At 44.7% G+C, this 23,080-nt stretch overlaps 1 protein-coding gene across 5 annotated transcripts in view; it reads left to right on the forward strand.

Annotated features, from left to right (window-relative positions):
• The first annotated feature begins 248 nt into the window (after positions 1-248).
• The window catches only part of RPL22L1 (ribosomal protein L22 like 1), a 77,197-nt gene continuing 54,365 nt past the window's right edge, over positions 249-23,080 (forward strand). For 3 of the 5 annotated variants that reach the window (XM_066241427.1, XM_066241428.1, XM_066241426.1), the window contains exons 1-4: positions 249-302; positions 2,429-2,518; positions 2,684-2,805; positions 16,740-16,902. In XM_066241427.1, coding sequence (XP_066097524.1) covers positions 294-302; positions 2,429-2,518; positions 2,684-2,805; positions 16,740-16,902 — 384 coding nt within the window. In that variant the 5' untranslated portion in view covers positions 249-293. Of the gene's footprint in view, positions 303-2,428; positions 2,519-2,683; positions 2,806-4,217; positions 4,478-16,739; positions 17,337-23,080 lie in introns of those variants that run through there. The other 2 variants (XM_066241425.1, XM_066241429.1) reach the window with 2 other exon arrangements.

Raw genomic sequence — 23,080 nt, forward strand, 5'->3', positions numbered from 1 at the left:
TCTCCGCGCGGGTAACTGTACCGTTGTGGTTACAAGCGTGCGTCGTCACCAGCGGAAAAACCATGAATCATTTCAAACACCACCACTGGAGGGCGCGCCTTGGAAACCTGACTGCCTACTATGCTCCCGGCTCGCGGCCCACGGTTTCCTGGGTTACTTGCCTCTGCGCTCCTCCCCAAGTTCTCTTGGGGCGTGCAAAGAGCTTACGTTCTCGGCGCGTGACGCAACACGCCTGGCTATAAATCGGTGCCGGCCGCCGCCGCTTTCTCTCTGACCGCGCGGACTCCCTGCAAATGGCGCCCGTGAGTTAGCGCGTGCTCCCTGGGACTGTGTGAACCCGCAGTGGACCGCTCGCGTCCGGAGAGTTGGCTGTGTCTCAGAGATAAAGGGAGGGTAGAAATGGAGACTGAGTCAGGAAAACAACCAGGACGTCAAGGCTGTAGGTTGTCCGAGACGACCGGCCCGCAATCTCGTGCCGTGGGATCTGGGCTGGGCTCGGGCCGGGTGGCCGAGCGCCCGCGGGGGTCGACGCGCGGGCGGCGCCGGGGCTGCCCTCTGTCTGCACCGGGCAGGAGACGGGTCGGGCGGGGCTGGCGCCGTGAGAGCCGCGGCAGCTGCGAGACCGCCCCGCTTACAGAAGAGAACTTCAGAACTAAGTTGGGGGAGAAGGCGGTTCATTATCTCATGAAGGAATAATTTTTTAATGTTTACTGATTTTAGGGAGAGGGGAAAGGAGAGAGAAAGAGGACAGGGACATTTTTTTTTTTTGTATTTTTCTGAAGCTAGAAACTGGGTGGCAGACAGACTCCTGCATGCGACCGACCGGGATCCACGCGGCACGCCCACCAGGGGGCGACGCTCTGTTGCATCCAGAGCCACTCTAGCGCCTGGGGCAGAGGCCAAGGAGCCATCCCCAGCGCCCGGGGTGGCTTTGCTCCAGTGGAGCCTTGGCTGCGGGAGGGGAAGAGAGAGACAGAGAGGAAGGAGAGGGGGAGGGGTGGAGAAACAGATGGGCGCTTCTCCTGTGTGCCCTGGCCGGGAATCGAACCCGGGTCTCCTGCACGCCAGGCCGACGCTCTACCACTGAGCCAACCGGCCAGGGCCGAGGTCAGGGACATTGATCTGTTCCTGTATGTGCCCTGAGCAGGGATCGAACTGACAACTTATGCGCAGTACGGTGCTCCAGCCAACCGAGCTATCCAGTCAGGGCATGAAGGAATTATTTTAAAGGCGCAAGTCATTAGTCTTAGACAAATAAAGGAATATGCTTCAAAGATTTGTGTATTACACATATTAATAAGGGAACTAGTAACATGTTAAAATCGGTCCAGAGAGCTTTTGAAAAGTTATTGTGTTTCAAAAACTTATCAAAAATAAAATGTTAGGGAGGGTAATACAGCTGGGTTATATACAAAATTGGGTGATGTCCAAGGGGGCCAAACTCGACTGTAATCTGTCCCACCTGACAGAAATTGCGTGTCCTAAATGAAGTGCTGTCCGACCACACCATAAATAGCCCAGTCAAGTACATCACCTGGTAATCTTTTTTTTTTTTTTAACCAGTTTCAAGTTTCGCATAATTTTTTTTTGACATAAGTTCCTCAACTAGCAAAGAAGGCAGACGGACCTTAGTACTTGGTTTCCATTTGGGTAGATATAATTTGGAAATGACATCCCGTGATACATTTTGATTTGTCTGTTTCTACCAGGTTGTCGAAATAGACATTGTTAGTAGGCACAATGCCCTTTCAGTTGTATATACATGATATTGGTCTAAAGGTTTTGGGTCTGGAAAGTGTAAGTTGTATATGTCTTTAAAATTAAATCTTTGCCAGACTAAGGGACCCCCCCGCGCCCCCGCCCATACACACACTCCCTTTTGCTCACCTACAACAGGAAGGATTGAATTCTCAATGCGAGGGGGGTAATTGAGCTTGGACCAGGTATACTGTTCCCCATCTGCAGTGGGGAACGGCAGCAGTGAAGCAGCGGTGGCCTGTAGGCAGGCAGAAAGTATCCGGTGATTTAAAATTGGGTATTAGTGGTCTGGAAAATAATAAAAGCCATAGAACTTCTTGATAACTTCAAAGTGGGCTTGGTTCAAACACCTGGGTAGGTGTTTCTAGTTTTAACTTGAGTAGAAAGGAGATAGATCCTTAATGTTTTGTAAAAATTGGAGTCTTTGGGATCTGCTGATGAAGGAAAGGGAAAGTAGCTCGCCATGTACCTTGAGCTTTGGGTGTTGTGTTTGTGAGACTTGTTTGACGAATGGGAAATTCAAACTTTAAAACAAGTTGAAGAGTATCCTCAGGTAGCCTAGTTTAAAAACAATGTGAGGGAGCATCTAATAGAGTTGAGCAGTTTTATTTTGTATATAAAGTGAATAAATTGTTTTTAGAGTCATAATGATGTTAACTTTCTGTGACAGAAAGTCAAGAAGCCTAAGAAGACAATCTGGAAGTTTGGTTTGGACCTTACTCATCCAGTAGAAGATGGAATTTTTGATTCTGGAAATTTTGTAAGTATTACTCTTCTCAATTGTTTTTATCATTGTAGTGAGTTCTTAATAATGAACAAGTATGTAATACTTGATTTTAACCTAAGCTCTATTCCTAGGGTACCTTCCCTAGTGAATATCTAGGGTTTTCTTCCCTAGTTTTGCATTTTTTCTGTTTTAAAATAGGAACAGTTTCTACGGGAGAAGGTTAAAGTCAATGGGAAGACTGGAAATCTCGGGAATGTTGTTCACATTGAACGCTTCAAAAATAAAATCACAGTTGTTTCTGAGAAACAGTTCTCTAAAAGGTTAGTGTTTGTATCCTATAATAGTTCAATGAATTTATGGTAATTGTGGACTGTTTTATAGACTAATCTTAGTATATTATTCTCTGTTCATATTTAAGAATGCATATGTTGATGTCAGTAAGATATAGCTAAAGTGCTTTGAACTTGAATAAAGCCTGTATGAATGGCAAATTTATTTAGTAACAGTGCCAATTACTTAGGCTGGTTGTCAGGAAGTGTGATTTGTTTGTGAATACAGACAAGTTACGTCCAGGCCTTTGTGTGTGTGTGTGTGTGTGGCAGAGACAGAATCAGAGAGGGCCAGGAAGGGAGAGAGATGAGAAACATCAATTCTTTGTTGCGGCTCCTTAGTTCATTGATTGATTTCCCATATGTGCCTTGACCAGGGGGCTATAACAGACCGAGTGACCCCTTGCTCGAGCCATTGACCTTGGGTCCAAGCTGGTGAGCTTTGCTCAAACCAGATGAGCCCACGCTCAAGCTGGCGACCTCGGGGTCTCGAACCTGGGTCCTCCGCATCCCATCCCGATGCTCTAACCATTGTGCCACCGCCTGGTCAGGCTGTCCAGGCCTCTTGCCTGATGAGTCATAGGCCCTATAATTCATAATGTATACAAATTAATCACTATAGGGATCCAGAGATGAAAGGAAATAATCTGTCTTAGAGGATCTTACAGGTATGATAAAGATATTATAAAATGTGTTACTGTAATTGCTGTATTGAAAGTAGAGTATGCGGAATTGCAGAAAACCTGAGAAACAGTGTAATGTTGCCAGTGAAGTAAGGTATTGCTAACAGCTGCATTTGCAAAAGGGCAGGGAGGCTTGAGAGGATTTGGTAGTTGGGAATTGCTGTGAAGTATAAATGGAAGAGTGGCTGGGGTGATAAAATTCAACCGTGCTGACAGCTGTTAGTAAGTACTGAGCCGTGTATTCGCTGCAGGACAGCTAGTGTAGTCATCTTGAACTTGTGAGTGGAACCTGTTGACAGGTGGTTGTTGATCCAACATGGGGTTGAGATTAAGGAGGTCGGTGGTGGTGAAGGAAATGTTGACATTTTATTACATGATGTTTGAAAAGTGAAATTAGACATTTAACTTAAAAATAATCTTGTGGCAGTAGGAGTGAAGAGGAAGTTGTTATACTGTGTTCCTGTGTGCTGGCCTCTAACATAAGATTATCAGTTTTAAGATGGGAGAGTAAGGGTTTTGTAGAGTATAAACTGATTCTAATGGAGGTTCAGAGGCAACCTTATTTGTATCCCTAGACAATCTTACACAATGGTTAATTCAAATGAAGTATTTTGGAGGATTGGGAACCCAAAAATGAATATAATAGTGCATATCTTATATATAATAAGCCTTTACATAACTAGTTATTTTATTAATAAAATTCCTGTTTTTGTTTTAAAGATATTTGAAATATCTTACCAAGAAATATCTTAAGAAAAATAGTCTTCGTGATTGGCTTCGTGTGGTTGCTTCTGACAAGGAGACTTATGAACTTCGTTACTTCCAGATCAGTCAAGATGAAGAGGGCTCTGAGCCTGAGGACTAGGTGGAGCTGCCTTTCAGGGGGTTGCTTGCTAAAATAGCAAACAAGCGGATCAGAGAAACATCTAGAAACGGACTTTTAGTTTATCAGTGAATAAACGTAACACTCAGTATGTTAAGCTTCTGTCTCTTATTTACGTGTCTGCTGTTTACATGGTGCTGACTATCTTTTGATAGTTTCTGGAAGCAATATTTAAATAGCTTATAGCTAGTGGAATTTTTCTCAGGATTTCTGAAATATATTGCTTTACAAATGCCTTCTGGTAAATGCAGTATTGTATAGGAAGTAGTAAAGCACAGTTTGTGTATAACTTTATATAGTAAAATATTTAAAATTCTCTTGACATTGTTTTTATACAGTTTGTAAATGCAATCCTGAGTGCCTACAACAATTCATAAAGGCTTAGATGGGCAAGGTATAAGTCCAAATCAATGTTTTACTGCATATTAACCAAAAGCTTGTAAGCACAAGAAACTCAAAACCTTATTTTCTTACCCATTAAATCTGCTGAGTTCCTTGTCTGAAAAATTATAATTTACTCAGCCCTTTGAATTTTGTCTCCTTAGCCTTTTTCTGCACACCCTCCCACAGTCATTCTAAAAATGCAGTTCATCTGTTCCTTACGACTCAGTGGTTGGACCTTTTCCTCCAGGTGAAGGGGCCTTTAAGAATTCTTTCTTTAAGCAGAGTGGTTTGGCAAAATCCAGAGTGCAGGAGGGAAAAGAATAACGGGAGGAAGGTGCTAGCGCCATATCAATTTCTTGGTCTTCTAGTCTTAAGTAATGTCGTGTCTTCCTCTGCTTTTAACCTGGAAGTGGTCGTGTCAATATCTGAGGTACAAAAATGGGCCATGGGCCCGGGTACCAGTAGAATTATGTTGCCAAATAGGTCTTCACTATCCTAACAGATTTGTTTTGGGAGTGTTAGAAATGAGTTTTAATTCTCTTGATTGTTAAGAGCTCCTAACGTTAATGCAAAGCCCTCTGTACAGCATCGTCTTGGTTCCTTCTCGGATGATATTAATAACTTCCTAAATTAAATCAGTCCCATTCTTTGGATAGTTCATGTTTTCCAACACTAGTTACCAAGATCCTACCATGTGCTTCCTCTGCTGAGCATCATGGATACAGTGGACTAAAAACACTCAGCCTGCTCTGTGATCCAGTGAGGAAAACACTGGCCATGTATCACACAAAAGCTTCAGACCAAGGAAGACTTTGAGAAAGTGTTTGAGCTGACCGAGACCAGGCAAGGCAGTGCCTGAGTGAGGGCAGGGGTTCCGGGAGCAGCCTGGTCAAGTGCTCAGGACGTTGGCAATCAAATAGAGTGCTTGTGAGAAGAATTACGAAAAGTGGGCAGAAACTGACCAATGCCGGACAGAAGTACATGTTTTAATCTTGAAAATGGAAAACCACTGAATTTTAAGTGGAGAATAATGTGATCCAATGAGATGTGCTTTTTGAAAATTGATTTCACTGGGGTTAATACTGTAGACAAGGAGACAGGAAGTACAGTAATGTCCTATGGATGAGGTGCTGGAAATGGGGCAAAGTGGAGAGATTTTAGAGATTTTTCATAGGATAAAAACCTGGAACTTGGTGATGCACATTGATGGTAAGGGAGGAGGGTCAAAGGTTACATACAAGTGGCTAGATGGTGGCATTGTGTTTGGTTACAATGTGGAAGAAAGCAAGAGTAGGCGAAAAGCTTAATTTAGGCCATGCTGAATTTGAGGTCCAGAAGATGTCAAGCATGAAGTTGAATATATCATGTTGGTCTAAAGCTAAAAGGATTTAGGTGAAGATGTCTGCTAGTCTGCACATAGGTAGTAAACAGTGAGTATGGGTAGAATTGCCCATGGAGAGGAGTGAGGATCAAGCCTTGAAAACGCCAACTACATCATTCCCTAAGGTGATCTTTCAGAAACATCTGGTGGTGGTACATGTTGAATATTCTTCCAAGTTAATTTAACATTTAATGTGTAGTAGGTCCTGGGTGCCTTGTACCAAATAAAATGCATGCATCTAAGGATTTGGCAGGTTAATTGAGACATCCATTTAACGATTCATGTTTAAAGAAGTCTAATTTTTATGTTCCCTCCATTCTGCTTCCTCCTGCCAGGGAGCCATTTAAGAAGAAAATTATGGCTTATCCAATTTTTTTTTCAAAAGATATCCACCATGAGTTAAGTGACAGCTGATAGTTAACTACTAACTTTTCTCTCCACATTGCTTGTTTTTACTTAACATCCTGGAGTCAATTGATCACTCGTGTGAATGTACCATAGTTCAAGCCATTCCCTACTGATGGTTATTTGAGTTTACAAATTGTTGCCATCTAAATATTAATGAATTAAAAGCCTCAGGCAATACTTTCTTATATTTACCATTATATTTTTGGAGTGGATTCCAAGGAGTGAGACTCAGATTGAAAGAGAAAGGACTGTAATGTAAACATGTTTTGCCATTTCCCTTTCTGGCAGGCACAGCAGTGTATGAAAATGTCCATTTGCCCACACACTCACCAACAGATTATGTTGTCCAATTTGAGTTTTTCTTTTTTTAAATAAATTTGAGGTTTGGGGGTCTATCTGATAGGTGAGACATGATTTTCAGGATAGTTTTAATTTGCATTTCCCTAGTGAGTGAGATTGAGTGTCAACAAGCCATCTTTATTTCTTATTCTGTAGCTGCCTGTTTATATCTCTAGGATATATATGAGATTCTTGCTTTTTTCTTTCCTTTTAAAGCTCCTATATACTAAGGCTGTTATATCCTTTTTATTAAGTTGGCAGATTTTCTTTTCATTTTGTCATTTGTATTTTCTCATATTTATGGTGTTTTAAAAATAAGTAATTTAATCTGACCAGGTGGTGGCGCAGTGGATAGAGCATCAGACTGGGACGTGGAGGACCCAGGTTCGAAACCCCAAGGTCACTGACTTGAGTGTGGGCTTATCTGATTTGTGCAAAGCTCACCAGCTTGAGCCCAAGGTCGCTGGCTTAAGCACGGGGTCACTCGGTCTGCTGTAGCCCCCTAGTCGAGATGCATATGAGAAAGCAATCAATGAACAACTAAAGTGCCACAACGAATAATTGATGCTTCTCATCTCTCTCCTTCCTGTTTGTCTCTCTCTTTCCTGTTTGTCACTATCTGTCCCTCTCTCTGTCTCTGTCACTAAATAAATAAATGTAAGTTAAGATTTCTTGGAATTTACCGTAGTTTTACAAGCTAGGTAGATTTCATTTTCCCTTTTTCCCATGTTGTCACTCATCATTATACCATTACCCTTGATTCTAAAGTACTCAGAAAGTTCTAATTGGTTTTCTCACTTACCTGGAAACCCTTGTTTATGGTTATGCTGAACTGGTTGGAGAGTGTACATTTATAGTTTTAGTGTGCTGCTCTTTTACAAGCTGGATGACTTAAAAGCCAGCAGGGTCACCTTTAAATAAGATGTTGCCATCTATAAAGGGCTTTCTCTTCTCTTCCAGTCTCTCAGTGTGAGAGAATACTGCTTTCCTACTTTGCTTATGGAGAAATTGGGTCTCAAACTGGCTTGCCCAAGATCACACATTGCCATCACCTCTCAGACTTCACCCCAGGGGTAGACAACCTTTTATACCTACCGCCCACTTTGGTACCCCTGTTAGTAGTAAAATTTTCTAACCGCCCACCGGTTCCATAGTAATGGCAATTTATAAAGTAGGGAAGTAACTTTACTTTATAAAATTTATAAAGCAGAGTTATAGCAAGTTAAAGCATATAATAATAATTACTTACCAAGTGCTTTATGTCAGATTTTTGCTAAGTTTGGCAGAATAAATCTTTATAAAACAACTTACTATAGTTAAATCTATCTTTTTATTTATACTATGGTTGCTCTGCTACCGCCCATCATGAAAGCTGTAACGTCCACTAGTGGGCGGTAGAAACCAGGTTGACCACCACTGATCTACCCAGTCTCTTCCACCCAAGGGCTGTGTCACTTCACACAAGGCTGGAACGGTGGAGGAGCACTGCGGGATACAGAGAACCTTGTCTCTGCTACTTACCAGCTATGTGACCTTGGACACGCCTCTTTATTCTGGGCCTTACTTTCCCCATCTGTATGTAAAGGAGGGTTTGGAAATACAGTCGTCCCTCGCCATATTGCGGTTCACTTTTTGCGATCTCACTATCGCGGATTTTAAAATTGTATATATCTAATTTTGTATTGTGGGTTTTTCACTATATCTCATGATTTTGCAGTATATAGGTATTTATATATTTAATATTTTGTTTTTGCAGTAAAATAAGTGGAAAAGGTTAATAAAAGTGTGGGGAGGGTTTATAAAGCCTTAAAATATAAATAAATAGGCCTGACCTGTGGTGGCGCAGTGGATAAAGCATCAACTTTGAAATGCTGAGGTCACCGGTTCAAAACCCTGGGCTTGCCTGGTCAAGGCACGTATAGGAGTTGATGCTTCCAGCTCCTCCCCCCTTCCCTCTCTCTGTCTCTCCCTCTCCTCTCTAAAATGAATAAATAAAATTAAAAAAATATATATATATAAATAAATAATAAATACAAGGTCACTACTTCATGGATTTTTGCCTGTTGTGGTGGGTTCTGGAACCTAACTCCACGATAGACAAGGGACCACTGTAAATCAGTGTCTAAAATGTTCCTAACCCCCTTGCCTTCTTTTGATAAACACCTCATGTTTTCCTGCCCCAGTTCTGATTTCCATCCCCATGCCATGACATGCATATGTATCCCCACCAGACAAGGTATTGGGAGGCTTTCTGTTCCGAAACAACAAAGTGAGTATCTTTCAATTTTCTGAATATAAATATATAATGTTGGATATGTTTTTAAAATCTTAGCTTCTCTCTTCCAATGAGGAGGCATTCTCTAAAGTTTTCCCCCTTTAGGAAGTTCTGATTCAAAGAACCAGACTAGGAATTGTAAGGTATTTTCCCCGCCGAGGAAGAAGGAAGGGCACAGCCATGAAGTGTGGAACAGCAAAAGCTTTCTTTAGTAGAGTGCTTCCCGGGTGGTGGTCTCCGGTTCTCCAGACGGGGGCCAGAGAAGCTGCGCAAGGGGGAGGGGGGGGTCACGTGGGGGTAATTATAGGGTCATTAGGGTGGTCAAGTTGTTATGACGTGGCAAAATTTCATTGGCTAACACACGGTTGTTCTTTTTCAAAGGGCTCCAGGGCCCTTTCTTTTGGTGCACATGGGTATGGGCGGTTCTAGCCAAAGTTCCCAGGCCTGGTTCCTCTCCTGACCTTACCCCATTGCCAACTGACTCCACATCCCAACCTTTTTGTTAGATAGGGGCACGGCTGTTCATCTGGCTACTTCCTGCTGGTTAGGGGCGTTGTGGGGAGGGGAGGTCAGAAGGTGGTGGCTCTGTCACTCTGGTGGCAGGTTCCCGGTGGGAGGGACAGGAGCAATGGGGATTTGCAGGGCCCAACCTTTTAGTGAGCCGGAGACGGGGATGGGTAGGGCCAGTGCTTCCGACTGCCAGCAGTCCTACATGGGTCAAGCTTGAGGTGAGAGACATGGTTAGAAATGAGGATAGTATTGATTATGGGGGAGCCCTTGGTAGTGAGGAAGATGTTGTCAGCTGGATAGCGGCTTTGAGACTTTGTAGAATGTCTCTACCTAGAAGGGGTACAGGGCACGATGGCATGACTGAGAACAAGTGCAAAAAGGGGATTCCATCCAAACTGCATGTCGGGTGGTGTGTAAAGAGGAAAAGAAGGGGTCCCATTCACTCCTATAACTGAGACCCATGAGGGAACTAGAGGTCCAGAGTGTGATGGCAAAACAGAGAAGGTAGCCCCCGTGTTTACAAGAAAGGAGCTGGACTTAACTGCTATTTGCAGCATTACCCTGGGCTTGGCGAGGGTGATGGGGGTCTCCAAGTCCAGGCCGCATCAGTCGTCCATGAGGCCTAGGAGTTCGAGTGGTGGGCCTTCCTGGCTGACCAGGCCTCCCATTTGGGTGGCTTGTCCTCCACGTAGAGGTACTGAGGAAAAGCCTGTTGCCCAAAAGGGGCAATCGCTCTGTCAGTGACCGGGCTGCTTACAGTCAGGGCAGGGCTTAGTGGGTGTCCTCGGGCAGGGGCACTGCCGGGACCAGTGACCCTCTTTGCCACATTTAAAGCAAGCTCCTGGTGGGATTCCTCCTTGCGGCCCGTACTTAGGTCAGGCACCTCCTGTGCCTTGCCCCTGTTGCTCTGACAGCCTCAGGGCTGCCACAAGAGCCTGGGTTTGGAGCGTTACCTTCTGCTGCATTCGAGCCTGGCAAGCAGCCTTGGCCTGTTCCTCCCGACCATTAAAAACCTTAAATGCCATGTTCATTAGGTCTCGAATAGGGGTTTGGGGCTGAGAATAAGAGGAGGGGAGGCTCCTGGGAAGCCCAGCACCCAGATCCGGCCAGAAATGCTGGAGCCAGAGACAGGGCCAGGCCTTCCTGCAAGAGGATCAGGGTTGAACCATGAGGTCAGGAGCCCTGCAAACCCGCGTGAGGGCCAATGGCGGGCGGAGGGCAGCCTGATGGGGGAGGGGCTTAAGAACACAGCAGAGAAGGGAGGGGCTCCTGGCTGGCAGGGAAGGGGGCTTCCTGGAGGGAAGAGACCTGAGTGGAAAAGGTCCGCAGAGGGACCAGAGAGGGGTCCCGAGAGAGGGGCGCTCCTGGGCTCAGGTGGGAGGGGGAGAGAATTGGGGGTCAGCTAGGAGGTAAGATCAGGAGTGGAGGGTTTAGCTGAGGTTTCTCTGGCCAAAAAGGGCCTGCGCCGTAGAACAGGTGGCACAGAGATTAGGACGAGAGCGCAAATACTAGAAGCCCTGAATGTAAGGAATCTCCAACCACTTCCCAGTTCTTTGGCAAGAGTTAAATTGGTGAGGGTGTTAAAATCGAAAGTCCCTTCAGGAGACCACCTGGTCTGGTTATCCAGTGGGTTCTGTGGCCTGGCCACATCGGAGAAGAAGAACAGTTTCTTCTTTAAGGAGGGAGAGATTCTGGATAAGGCACTTCAGGAGTGTTTTAGAGTCAGGTTTATATTCCTGTGCCTCTGGCTGCCCTCAGCCTCAGAGTGATCAGAGATGAGAATTGGCATCTCACAACTCCAGCTCTGGTCACCAGACGGTTAGGTAGAGTGAGTGTGTCTGGGACATCTTCATGGGCACACATGCACTCAGAACAGTTAAGAGATCCCTGATGCAGCTGCGATTACAGATAGGAGGTTTCGGCGGAAAGAACTGAGGGGATGCTGGAGGCAGGGGACTAACCGCACCATGTGCCAAAGTGGGTGGAAAGTCAGAGATCCTGGTTCTTCCTCCGAAGGGAAGGGGAGAGGAGCAATCTTTGCGTACTTCAAACTCCTCCTGGGTTTCGGCACCAAATGTAATTTTCTCCGCCAAGGAAGAAGGAAGGGCGTAGCCACAAAGTGTGGATAAGCAAAAGCTTTATTTAGTAGAGTGCTTACCTGGACAATGTTCTCTGGTCCATGAGACAGGGCCAGAGAAGTCGTGTGGGGGTAATTTATAGGGTCGTTGGGGTGGTCGAGTTGATATGATGTGGTGAAATTTCATTGGTTTACAGACAGTTGTTCTTTTTCAAAGGGCTCCAGGGCCCTTTCTTTTGGCGGGCATGGGTGTGGGTGGTTCCAGCCAAAGTTCCCAGGCCTGGTTCCTCACGTGACCCTCCTCCATTGCCAACTGACCTCACAGGAATCAGAGATCTCAATTAGGATTAGATAGGTTTTTCTCCCAAGGGAGGGAACCATGAACACAACTGCTCTTTCCCATTGTCTCTGGGTCCAGCTGGTGTGAATTACACAGCTCCCACATGATACAAATGTGTGGTCATTGATTTCTGCCAGGCCCTGTCCTGAAAGCTTGTGAATGACTTGGATTGTGGCAAGGTACCAAAGAACAGAAAATTAATATTAATATTTTAGGAAAAATAGGTTTCTTGTCCCTTCTTTTCTGTAGAGAAAGGGAAAGAAATGTGAAAGTTTTCTAGCTTGCAGAAACATACTGTGTAGGAAACTCCCTTCTACTAGGAAGCTTAAAAGGCATTTTATTAATTTGGGCTAGGCATACAGAGAGATTTTGTGAAGATGATTTTTATTCTTGTGTGATTTGCACCAACTCGGGATGGCCGATAGCATTGTATTGTAAATGAAGAGGGGAAGGAGATTTGGATTCCCTCCCTTCCCCCACACCTGTGAGGAAGCAGGTAAATAGCCAGGTGCAGGGAGAGAGAGATTGAGAAAATCTTTTTCTATTTGATGAGCCATTCGCAGGCATTTATCCCCTGGTGCCATGGAAACTACCCTTCCCCTCCTGAAAGCGTGTAGTTAATGTATATATCTCTAAACAAAGGAATGGCAGGTGAACACTAGAAAATATAGGAATATCTTTTAATATGTAGAATAAATTTTTGCTATTGTGTTACCTTGTAAGTTTTGATATATAGAAATGTTTTTTATAAGTCCTATAGACAGATGCTAAAAGCTTGCTAATGAATTGTATCATCTTTCCCCTCCCCCTTTTCCCGCCAACTTGTGTGTGTGTGTGAGCAAAGGTATATAACCTGCCCTAAGGGTTGTGCCCAGCATGCACGATTTGGGTCTGCAAATGCCCCTTGTTAATCATATGAGGTTGGCATATTTAATAAATCTCTTTTTAATAAAACCCTTCAAAATTCATCTGGACTTGGTGTCTCTACGTAAACCCGCAGAAGTGAGGTACATGTACTTTACAACACATGTGCTCTCTGCACTCAAGGAGCCCACACTTCTAATAGGGGAGGTATGCATGGGTTCAAACCACTTGAGGTAAATGTGGTTAGTGCCATGATAGACCACAAGATGCTTCGGAAGCAGCTCTACTGTAATGAGTGCAAAAGAGCATCCAGGGAAGCCTTCTGGGAGAAGTGGCTGATTGCGAGCTGTCTTTAAGAAAGAGTGGGACTTAACTAGTGGGCCAAAGAAGGAGGAAGGGAATCTAGGCTGAGGAGGAAGGTGATGGTTACTACTCATTGAGGGCTTTCTGTTTTTGAATCTTGACATCCATCTCATTGAATCTCTACAGCCATCCTTCAAGGTGGTTAGTATTTGCCTTTCACAAATCAGAAAACCAAGGGTTTTTTGAGTGCTAAATAGACTACCTGTAGTCACACAGCTAATGACTTCCAGATTAGAATTTAAACCCAGGTCTGTCTGAATTGAGTGCTTATGCTAATGCTCTATAATGCCTTAGTGTGAGTGTAAAGCCGGTAGCCACGGCCACCATCACAGCAGCCTGGCCCATGCAGGTTCTCATTGGATTCAGACAGTCGGTAATGAAACAACGGAGCCAAAAACTGGTGAGCCATCACCTTTAATCCTAATTTGCACCTGGAAGGCAAGAAATACACTTCCCTTTCCATTCAGGGCTCCCAAAGCCACTGACTTATCCAAGTTTCCTAGAATCAAAGGTATCTACCTCACCAGCTTTATTCACCTCTGTTCCCCATCTCCTTCTCTCTGCACAAACTGGCTTCTCCTTCAGCACTCTGCCATCTTGGCTACTTCTCTTCTCCTCCACGTGGCCTTTCTCTGCTCTCCTCTAGCATGGCCTCCTCCTAGAACATAATCACTCTTCTCCGGAACGAGATCTCTCTTCCTTTTAAAACCTTTTGGCATGAAAGCCCTCCCCCAACACATATTAACATAATCATGCCCATCCCAAGCAAGAACGCAACTAATATCACCTGGGCGATGAGCTTCCACGTGGGCAGCGCCATCTTTAACAAAGTGAGCATAATATATTTTATCTGCCCAACAGTGAGTGTTTGTAAACTTCTCTTCCAGGCAATCTTCTCTTACAGTGATGCCCAATCAACTGGCTCCAAGCCTTTTTTTTCCCTGCCAGACAACTCCTAGCTTAATAGGGGTTGTCTGGCACCCATCTTTAGTTGTAAAGGGAACTGGTCCCCTGCTTCAGAAACAGCATGAAAGTCTTCATCACTCCTGTATGTTTATGCGTGAAACAAACTTTTACAATAGGACTTTTCCCCTCCTTTTTCCACTGAGGTCCCAAAAGCAAAACTAAAGATGCCAAATAGTCCCACTTTCCAAGGTGATATGTTTACAATTGCAGAGCTTGCAAAAGAGGTGCACAGTTTGTAAGCCTCAGTTGGCAACCTACTTCTAAGACAGAAGTTGAAGACTCCCAAGTGTTTGACTCATCCTTGAGAAACCAAGGCCAAAGGCAGTGGCTGGAGCAGTTTACCTACAGCAAAGCAATGAGGTGTGTTTCCACATATGTAAAAATGCTCAAGTATTTCTTGTGGACCAGATGTGGTTTATGAGGAAGGACCAGCCCTAAGTCAAAATTTTGTTCACCTAAGGACTACTTGTAAAGTAAATGGGACCCCAAATGAAAAGAATCTATAGAACAGATTACCAAATAATCAAAATACTCAGGGACTATAAATGTAATCTAAGAAAAGGCATTGCCCACATCACAAATGCTATAGCTCAGGTTATCAGTGACAAATTGGGAAATTCAGAAATGTATGTATGCATGCATGCTTTGAGAAAAAGAAAACGATGCCGGCCAGGGCACACAGGAGAAGCGCCCATTTGCTTCTCCACCCCTCCGCCGCGCCTTCCTCTCTGTCTCTCTCTTCCTCTCCCGCAGCCAAGGCTCCATTGGAGCAAGGACGGCCCGGGCGCTGGGGATGGCTCTGTGGCCTCTGCCTCAGGCGCTAGAGTGGCTCTGGTCGCAACATGGCGACGCCCAGGATGGGCAGAGCATCGCCCCCTGGTGGACAGAGCGTCGCCCCTGGTGGGCGTGCCGGGTGGATCCCGGTCGGGCGCATGCAGGAGTCTGTCTGACTGTCTCTCCCTGTTTCCAGCTTCAGAAAAAAAAAAAAAAAAAAAGAAAACAATGAATTTTCTTGTCCAGAGAGTCACACCACCAAACTAGCTCTTTTTTCATTAAGTATAGGTGACATATACAATATTATAATATTGTATTAGTTTTAGGTGTACTACAGTGATTCAACAATAAGTTTAGTAACTCTGTCACCATACAGTTATTACAGTATTGACTATACTGTATTATCTATGTGGCACTGTAGGGCCAGTAGCTGCCGCCATCGCCATCGCGGCCATTCACATGCAGGTTCCCATTAATTCGGGCAGATGGTAAAGAAACAGTGAAGCCAAAGAATGGTGGGCCATTCCTTTATTCAGGTCTCGCACCGGCCAATGAGAAACACAGCGGGAAAAACACTTGCCTCTTCATTCAGGGCTCACAAAGCTCCTGACACATTATCCGGCTCCACAACCAGGAGAATCTTCTCCGGTTCCCCCTACAATATAATCAAAGGCCTCACCAGCCCCAAAGCCCCTCACCTCTGCTTCCCCACATCTGCCCCTCACATCTGCCAACATGGCTCTCACTCTGCAAAACTGGCTTCTTTCTTTCCCTGCCATCTCTTGGCTTCTCTCTCTTCCTCTTCTTCCTCTCCTTCTCTGCACGAACTGGCTTCTTCAGCACTCATTAGCAAAACAGCGGCCCCTCCCAGGCAGGAAGGTAATTTGCAATTTCACAGATCACATACCTGGCACTGCCCAGCACCATTTTTAACAATAAAAATGAGAAAACTCAAAAATACAAATTTTACAAACTCATTTGCCCACCAGGTACATTACACCCCATGACTTATTTTATAACAGCAAGTTTGTACTACATTACATCCCATGACTTATTTTATAACAGCAAGTTTGTACTACATTACATCCCATGACTTATTTTATAACAGTAAGTTTGTACTACATTACATCCCATGACTTATTTTATAACAGCAAGTTTGTACCTCCTAGTCCCCTTTACCATTTTGCCCCTCTTTCTAATCCTTCCTCTCCGGCAAGTGTGTTCTCCATTTGTTCCCTGTGTCTATTAGTCTCTTCTGTTTTGTTTGCTTGTTTTCTAGATTCCTTGTATTAGTGAAATCATACTACACTGTCTTTCTGTTTGGCTGACTTCACTAAGCATAAGACCCTCTGAGTCCATGTTGTCACAAATGGCAGGATCTTATTTTCTATGGCTGAATAATACTCCATTATGAATCTAATATATATGTAATTGTGGACAAAAAAAATTGTTTTAATAAATAAGATGTGGCCACGAACTGAACCTGACAAGGTCAGGGAAAGCCTACACAATGGCCTTGCGAACTCAGGGAACTAAAGTAAACACAGGATGGTCCAAATCAAATCTTGCTAACTAAAAGCAGTTCATGGTGGGCAGTCATGTCCTAGGGAAGAACTTTCTCTAAACAAAGGTCAGTGTTTGCTTTTACTCAAGCCTGTCTTCGGTCTTTTGCATCTAGGATAATGCACCTGATAACACGCCTTTGGAATGTAAAGTCATCTTCCTTCTCCATCAGGCCAGACATCCCGCTGGAGCAGAAGCCAGTAGGCCCCTCATTGTCACTGTTACGTGAACCACTAACTGTTAACTGGCCTGTTCCTGCCAATGCAAAGAAGCTTCAGGTATACACTTGTACTTTTTACCTATCCCAGAGATTCCTCCTCCCCCCTTTGCCTTCTTCCACCCACCTCCCTAATCTAGCACCAATCAATTCCATGCGACCTCCTTATGTCTTCCCCTTGGATTCTGATGCATGAAATAAGTGGTGACACCACCATTTTCCAGAGCACTGTCTCAATTCATTGAGACTTTGCATCCTGGCAGTTGTTGACAGTTTGTCTCAAATAAGCTCATAAACAATTCTTAGAGGTTTGGAAGTAGTTTTAAGTTGACAAATATATTACATCTTCTTTATCCATGCATCTATTGGTGGGCCTAGTTTGCTTCCATGTGTCTTGGCTATTGTAATTAATGCTGCGGTGAACATAGGGGAGCACGTATCTTTTCCAATTAGTGCTTTTATTTTCTTTGGGTAAATAAAATGCATGAGGCTTCACTTTTCTCTGCATCCTTTTCTGTACTTGTTATGTGTTTGTTTATTTATTTACTGATGACAGCCATTCTGACAGGTGTAACAAACTGCAGCTCTTAAGGGAAATTTTCTGCCCCTTTTCTCAGCCCAACCCAAGAGGAGCAAAGGCAGCTATTGAAGTTGGGGGAGGGGAATCCTTGAATCCTTGGAATCCCGGACGTGGTAGCTGATACCACTACCTCTTCTTTCTGTTTAAGCTACACCACAGGCATTCTGACACATTGACTGAATTTTTAGTTTACTTCTTTTCCTCTCTCATGAGACTGAATAATACTCCAAGGTCAAATTTCTCTCTTTGAGTGATAGGGTTGCAGGTGGGGGCCATGACTGCCTCCTTCCTTAAGTGGACAGAGGGTTACTGACAAACTGGATGTTCCAGATCACTACCCCCTGGACATCTGGGTGACTAACCTGGGTGTGGAAGGTCCTCTAATTTACTTACAGTTAATCTTACATAAATTACTGAAAGATACATTTTTCCTTAATGACCACCAGCCCTACCCTCAAATCCCCTATTTAACCCTACCTGTGAGAGAACCGGGGCTGCTCTTCCTTACGAGAGAGACAGCAGGCAGGTTTTCTCTCAATAAAGCCTGTGACACTGGTCTTTCAGACTCTGGGTGATTCTATCATTTGGTGCCGAAACCGGGGACGGGGCTCCGGTTGATTGGACGATCTCCCAGCTCTCACCCAACCATACTGCCAGGGAAGCGTGGACAGCATCAACTCATTCCGGGCTTACTCCCTGATTCTGCATGGTCCTGGGAGTGGGGGTAGATTGGCCGGCTCTGTGCCCGTTCCCAACCCCTGCAGGACCAGGATTAGGGATCCTTCTATACTTCCCCTTCCTCTGGTAGATGTTCTTCCAAATTTTTCACCCTAAAAATCTGGGGAGGTAGACCTCAAGGTTTCTTGTCTACTCAGACTTATATTTTCGGAAGTCCAGGTGCCTGGCCAAGAAAACTCCTACTCACTGGGACTGAATTCTCACGAATGACAACCTGACAATTCTTCCTCTTCCTTGCACTATGGTTGGAAGAAGAAGAAGGGGGACGCTTCCCCTTCCTCCCCAACTCCCATCTACCTCCTTTACCTGCCACTTTCGATTACAGTACACTCAAAGATCTCAATAATTTTTGTCACTGGACAGGGAAGGCCTCAGAAATTCCCTATGTGCAGGCTTTCTTCTTTCTCCACTCTCATCCCTCCCTCTATCAAACCTGTCCCTCATACAGATCCTCCTAGCACACTCCAAACCTTCTCCTGCAGATTCAGACCCTCCTTCTTTCAATCCAGCTCATCATGCTGTCCCTCAGTCTACTCCCTCTCTACCTTCCCCCTATGCTAACAACTCCCTGCCATCTGGGATCATACAAGCTCAGAGTCAGACACTGACAATCCCCCAGACCCCCCTGCACCCCCTCTGGGAAGTAGCCAGGGCAGAGGGAATTGTGAGAATCCACGTCCAATTCTCCATCTAGGATCTATCCCAAATAGAGAGGAGACTACTACGTTCCTTCTCCATGGACCCAGACACTTAGATAAGAAATTCAAATATCTAACCCAGGCATACAATCTGACCTGGCAGGGACCTTCATAATCATATGGTCACCTGCTTAATAGTAGGGCTTCAAAAGGCCACTCACAAGGCAGTTAATTATGAAAAACTCCAAGAAAATACACAACAAGCAGACGAAAATTTGGCCCAATTCCTGTTCTGTCTAATGGAGGCACTCCAAAAAATATACTATAACTGACCCCAGTTTGGTCAAGGGGACCATAGTTCTTAACACTCATTTTATCTCCCAGTCAGCCCCCGATATACAGAAAAAACTTAAATAGGCAGTGGAGGGCCCTCAAACTCCTCAGCGATATCTCCTGAGCATGGCTTGTAATGTCTATAATAACCGAGAGGAATAGGAGAAGGCAGACAGCCCAAAGAGATCAGGCAAAATACCAGCTCTTGGCAGCTGCCCTTAAAGGCTCCAATGCTCCTAAGGGAGCTTGTCAAACTCCACCAGGGCCCTGCTTCAAGTGTGGAAAAGAAGGTCATTGGGCAAAAAGCCTGTTTGGCTCCACAGCCCTGCCAGGGCCATGCCCTCTCTGTGGTAAAAAGGGACACTGGAAGGTAGGCTGCCCCCTCGCTCCTCCAAGGGAGGGTTCTGTCTCTTCCAGCCCTGCTGCAGCCACCTATGACCTAAACTTGCCCAGCCTGCTGGCACTTGCCAGTGAAGACTGAAGGTGCCCAGGGAAGTCAACCCCATCTCATGTCACCATCAAAGAGCCTAGGGTACTTCTTCCAAGTTGCAGGTAAGGTGATCTCATTTCCTATAGACACGGGGGCCACATACTCTGCCTTGCCCGAATATTCAGGTCCTGCTCATCCCTTAAAGATCTCTGTTGTAGTTGTTGATGGTCTTATTTTCTCCCCACTTGCCATGAATCCACTGCCTTGTCTAATACATGGTATCTCCTTTGCACACTCTTTTCTCCTCCTACCTTAGTGTCTTACATCTATTTTAGGCCAAGACCTACTCTCCAAATTCAGAGCCTCTCTCTCCTTTCACTTCCCATCCTCAGAGTCGGCCCTGTTACTGCTTCTTGGCCAGCCAGATTTGCCCAATTCTGTTATAAATTTACCTCTTCCACTTAGCATAGTGAATCCCAAGCTTCTCCTCACCACCCCCATGGCTGCAAAACTCCAGGGAAAGGCCCCTGGTTTCATGTCTCCAGGTTAAAGAAAACAGAAGCTCCATCTCCACTCATGCCTACGGATGACCCTTCTAGTCAACCTGAATCACCGCCCAGATACGCCTGCTCCCCCTTAGGGCCCACCAAGGTCAGACTGATTAAAATCCCAGAAGAAGAACAGCCTGAGCCATGAGTAACTATAATTACTCCCCAACAACAGACAGGAAGGAGATTCCAGCTTGCTCTATGTTTTCTTGTCTCCTTACCCTTAAAGGCATACTCTGCCCCCATACCCTCTCTCTTGGACTCTTCACATCTAGAACACTCTCTTAATCTTATTTAAAATCTCGTAATCAAGACTAACTCCTATGCAGCCGACTGCTGGATATGTCTGTCTATGTCATCTTCAGTTTACTCAGCTCTCCCTATTCCTTTTAATAATACTCATCTCCTTCACACCACTCTTATGTACAAGATTCAGAAAGGGGCCACCTTCTTTGAGAGAGCCAGCACTCTCATAGGAGATTACCCCACCTCAGCTGCAAACTGAGCAAACAAGCTATACTAAACCTACTATTCCCAGCTAGAGAAATTAAAACCTCGAACCCCTCCTGCTCAAGGACCAGTCATTTTTAATACCCTCTCCTTTCACCTGCCACCCATGCTTTACTGCTCAAGATATCTGTGTTTTTCTAGAAGAACAGTGTTGCTTTTACCTCAACCAGTCAGGGCTGGTTAGAGACGCAGCAACCAAATTGAAGGAACAAGCTCAACAAATTCATGAAAACAAGCCGAATCCTGGGATCAGTGGCTCCAGACAAACTGGGTGTCTTGGCTACTACCATTTATTGGTCCACTCACTCTCATGTTTGCCATTTTAGCTTTTGGGCCCTGTCTCCTACACCTATTCTCTAGCTTCTTACAGAACCACACACAGGCCTTCACCAGCCAGAAAACTGGAGAAATCTACCTAGCTCTACATTCCAACCCTGAAACCTACAATCACCGGGCAAAAAAATCTGAGCCCCTCTGACTACGCCCCTAAACAGCAGGAAGAAGTTACAGAAGAGAGACCACCACCCCTATCACCCTACCCTGCTGTAAAGCCAGTAGCACGGCTACCATCACAGCAGCCTGACCCGTGCCGGTTCGCATTTGATTTAGACAGATGGTAATGAAACAACGGAGCCAAGAACTTGTGGGCCATCACCTTTAATCCTAGCTTGCACCTGGCGGGCAAGAAATACACATAGTGGGAAAACACTTCCCTTTCCATTCAGGGCTCCCAAGGCCACTGACTTATCCGAGTTTCCTAGAATCAAAGGATTCTAGCTCACCAGCCTTATTCACCTCTGTTCCCCATCTCCTTCTCTCTGCACAAACTCTGCACTAATTGGCTTCTCCTTCAGCACTCTGCCATCTTGGCTGCTTCTCCTCTTCTCCAAGCACCTTTCTCTGCTCTCCTCTCTAATGCTAATCTCAGGAACTGAGAGAGAGGAAGCTCCTGGTCTGCCCCCTTTTATAGTGTAGAAATCAAAACCTTTAATGCAATATACAAACAAGGAAGTCTCTGATACAAAGTCACTTAGGGTGGGAAAGGCTTAGTCTTAAAACTAAACCTTAGGACAGGGGTCAGGAACCTTTTTGGCTGGGAGAGCCTTGAATGCCACATATTTTAAAATGTAATTCCGTGAGAGCCATACAATATGTTTAACACTAAATACAAGTAAATGTGTGCATTTTATGTAAGACCAACACTTTTAAAGTACAATAAGTCTCTGAATTCTTTTTAATAACATTGTTATGCTGTTGCTAACCAATGATGAATAAAGTACTTCTTACCATTAATGCAACTTCTGCTGCTGCATGGTTTTGATGATGGCTTTGTAGTCTGGTTGATACGTGGTGAGGTTAAGCTTCCTGCAGGCATTGAGACTTCCATCCATTAAACGTGATGGTATGTTGGTCTTAACGTTCTTTAGATATGAGAAAGACTGCTCACATGCATACATAGAGCCAAATATTGTCAGAAAAGCAATACTCACATGCTGCAGTGTATGGTATGTGATGGGAAGTGCGTTCCAAGTTTTGACAATCAGCTGGTCTGCGGGTTGAAGTTTTTTCGTTTCTCCTCACTTGTGTTTGCTCGCCAACTCTGCTTGCTGGTGCAAGTCTTTCCAAATCTTCACTCAGTGACTTGAACTTATTCACCCACATGTCTGAGACCTTCAGGTCAGCAGCTTGTAGCTCAAAATCTCTGACGGAGACATGGGGGATGTAACTGAGGTCTGCACTGTCCACTGCACACTCGTGTGGATGGGTGATGAACTTAAAAAGACAAGTGTGCTCATGAAATTCTTCAAAGCGTGCTTTGAATGACTGCAGGAGATTAGATGTGAAGCCCACTAGCTACTGGAGATCAAGATGTTGAGCAGGGTCACTTGCTGTGCATGCATCTTTAAACTCTCCCAGTTTTTCAAAGTGTAGTAAACGACCTGTTTCAATGTTGGTGATGAAGAATTTCAGCTTGTTTTCAAATGCAAACACTGCTTGTTGAAGAGATAAGACTGTATTTCCAATGCCTTGCATTTTCACATTGAGCTGGTTCAGATGTTCAGTCATGTCCACAAGATAGTAGAACTTCAGGAGCCACACTCAGTGTTATTAACTCAGGATGCTCGATGTTTTTCATTTCAAGAAAAGTCCAGATTTCGCTCAGACAAGCCGCGAAATGGCTGAGCACCTTCCCTCTTGACAACCAACGCACATTGCTGTGCAGAAGCAGACCAGGATAATTATTCCCAACTTCATCCAGTAGTGTTTTAAACTGGCGATCATTTAAAGCTTGGGCAACAATAAAGTTGAACACCCGAATGACCAGTGACATCACCTCACCAAACTGCTCGCAACACATTTGAGCACAAAGCGCCTACTGATGTAGGATGCAGTGTAAACTTAGGATGGGTCTCTTTTTCTGTTTACGAAGAAGTGCTACAAATCCTGTTTTTCCCCACCAT

The sequence above is a fragment of the Saccopteryx bilineata genome, chromosome 8 (assembly GCF_036850765.1).
Source record: "Saccopteryx bilineata isolate mSacBil1 chromosome 8, mSacBil1_pri_phased_curated, whole genome shotgun sequence".
Taxonomy (NCBI): domain Eukaryota; kingdom Metazoa; phylum Chordata; class Mammalia; order Chiroptera; family Emballonuridae; genus Saccopteryx; species Saccopteryx bilineata.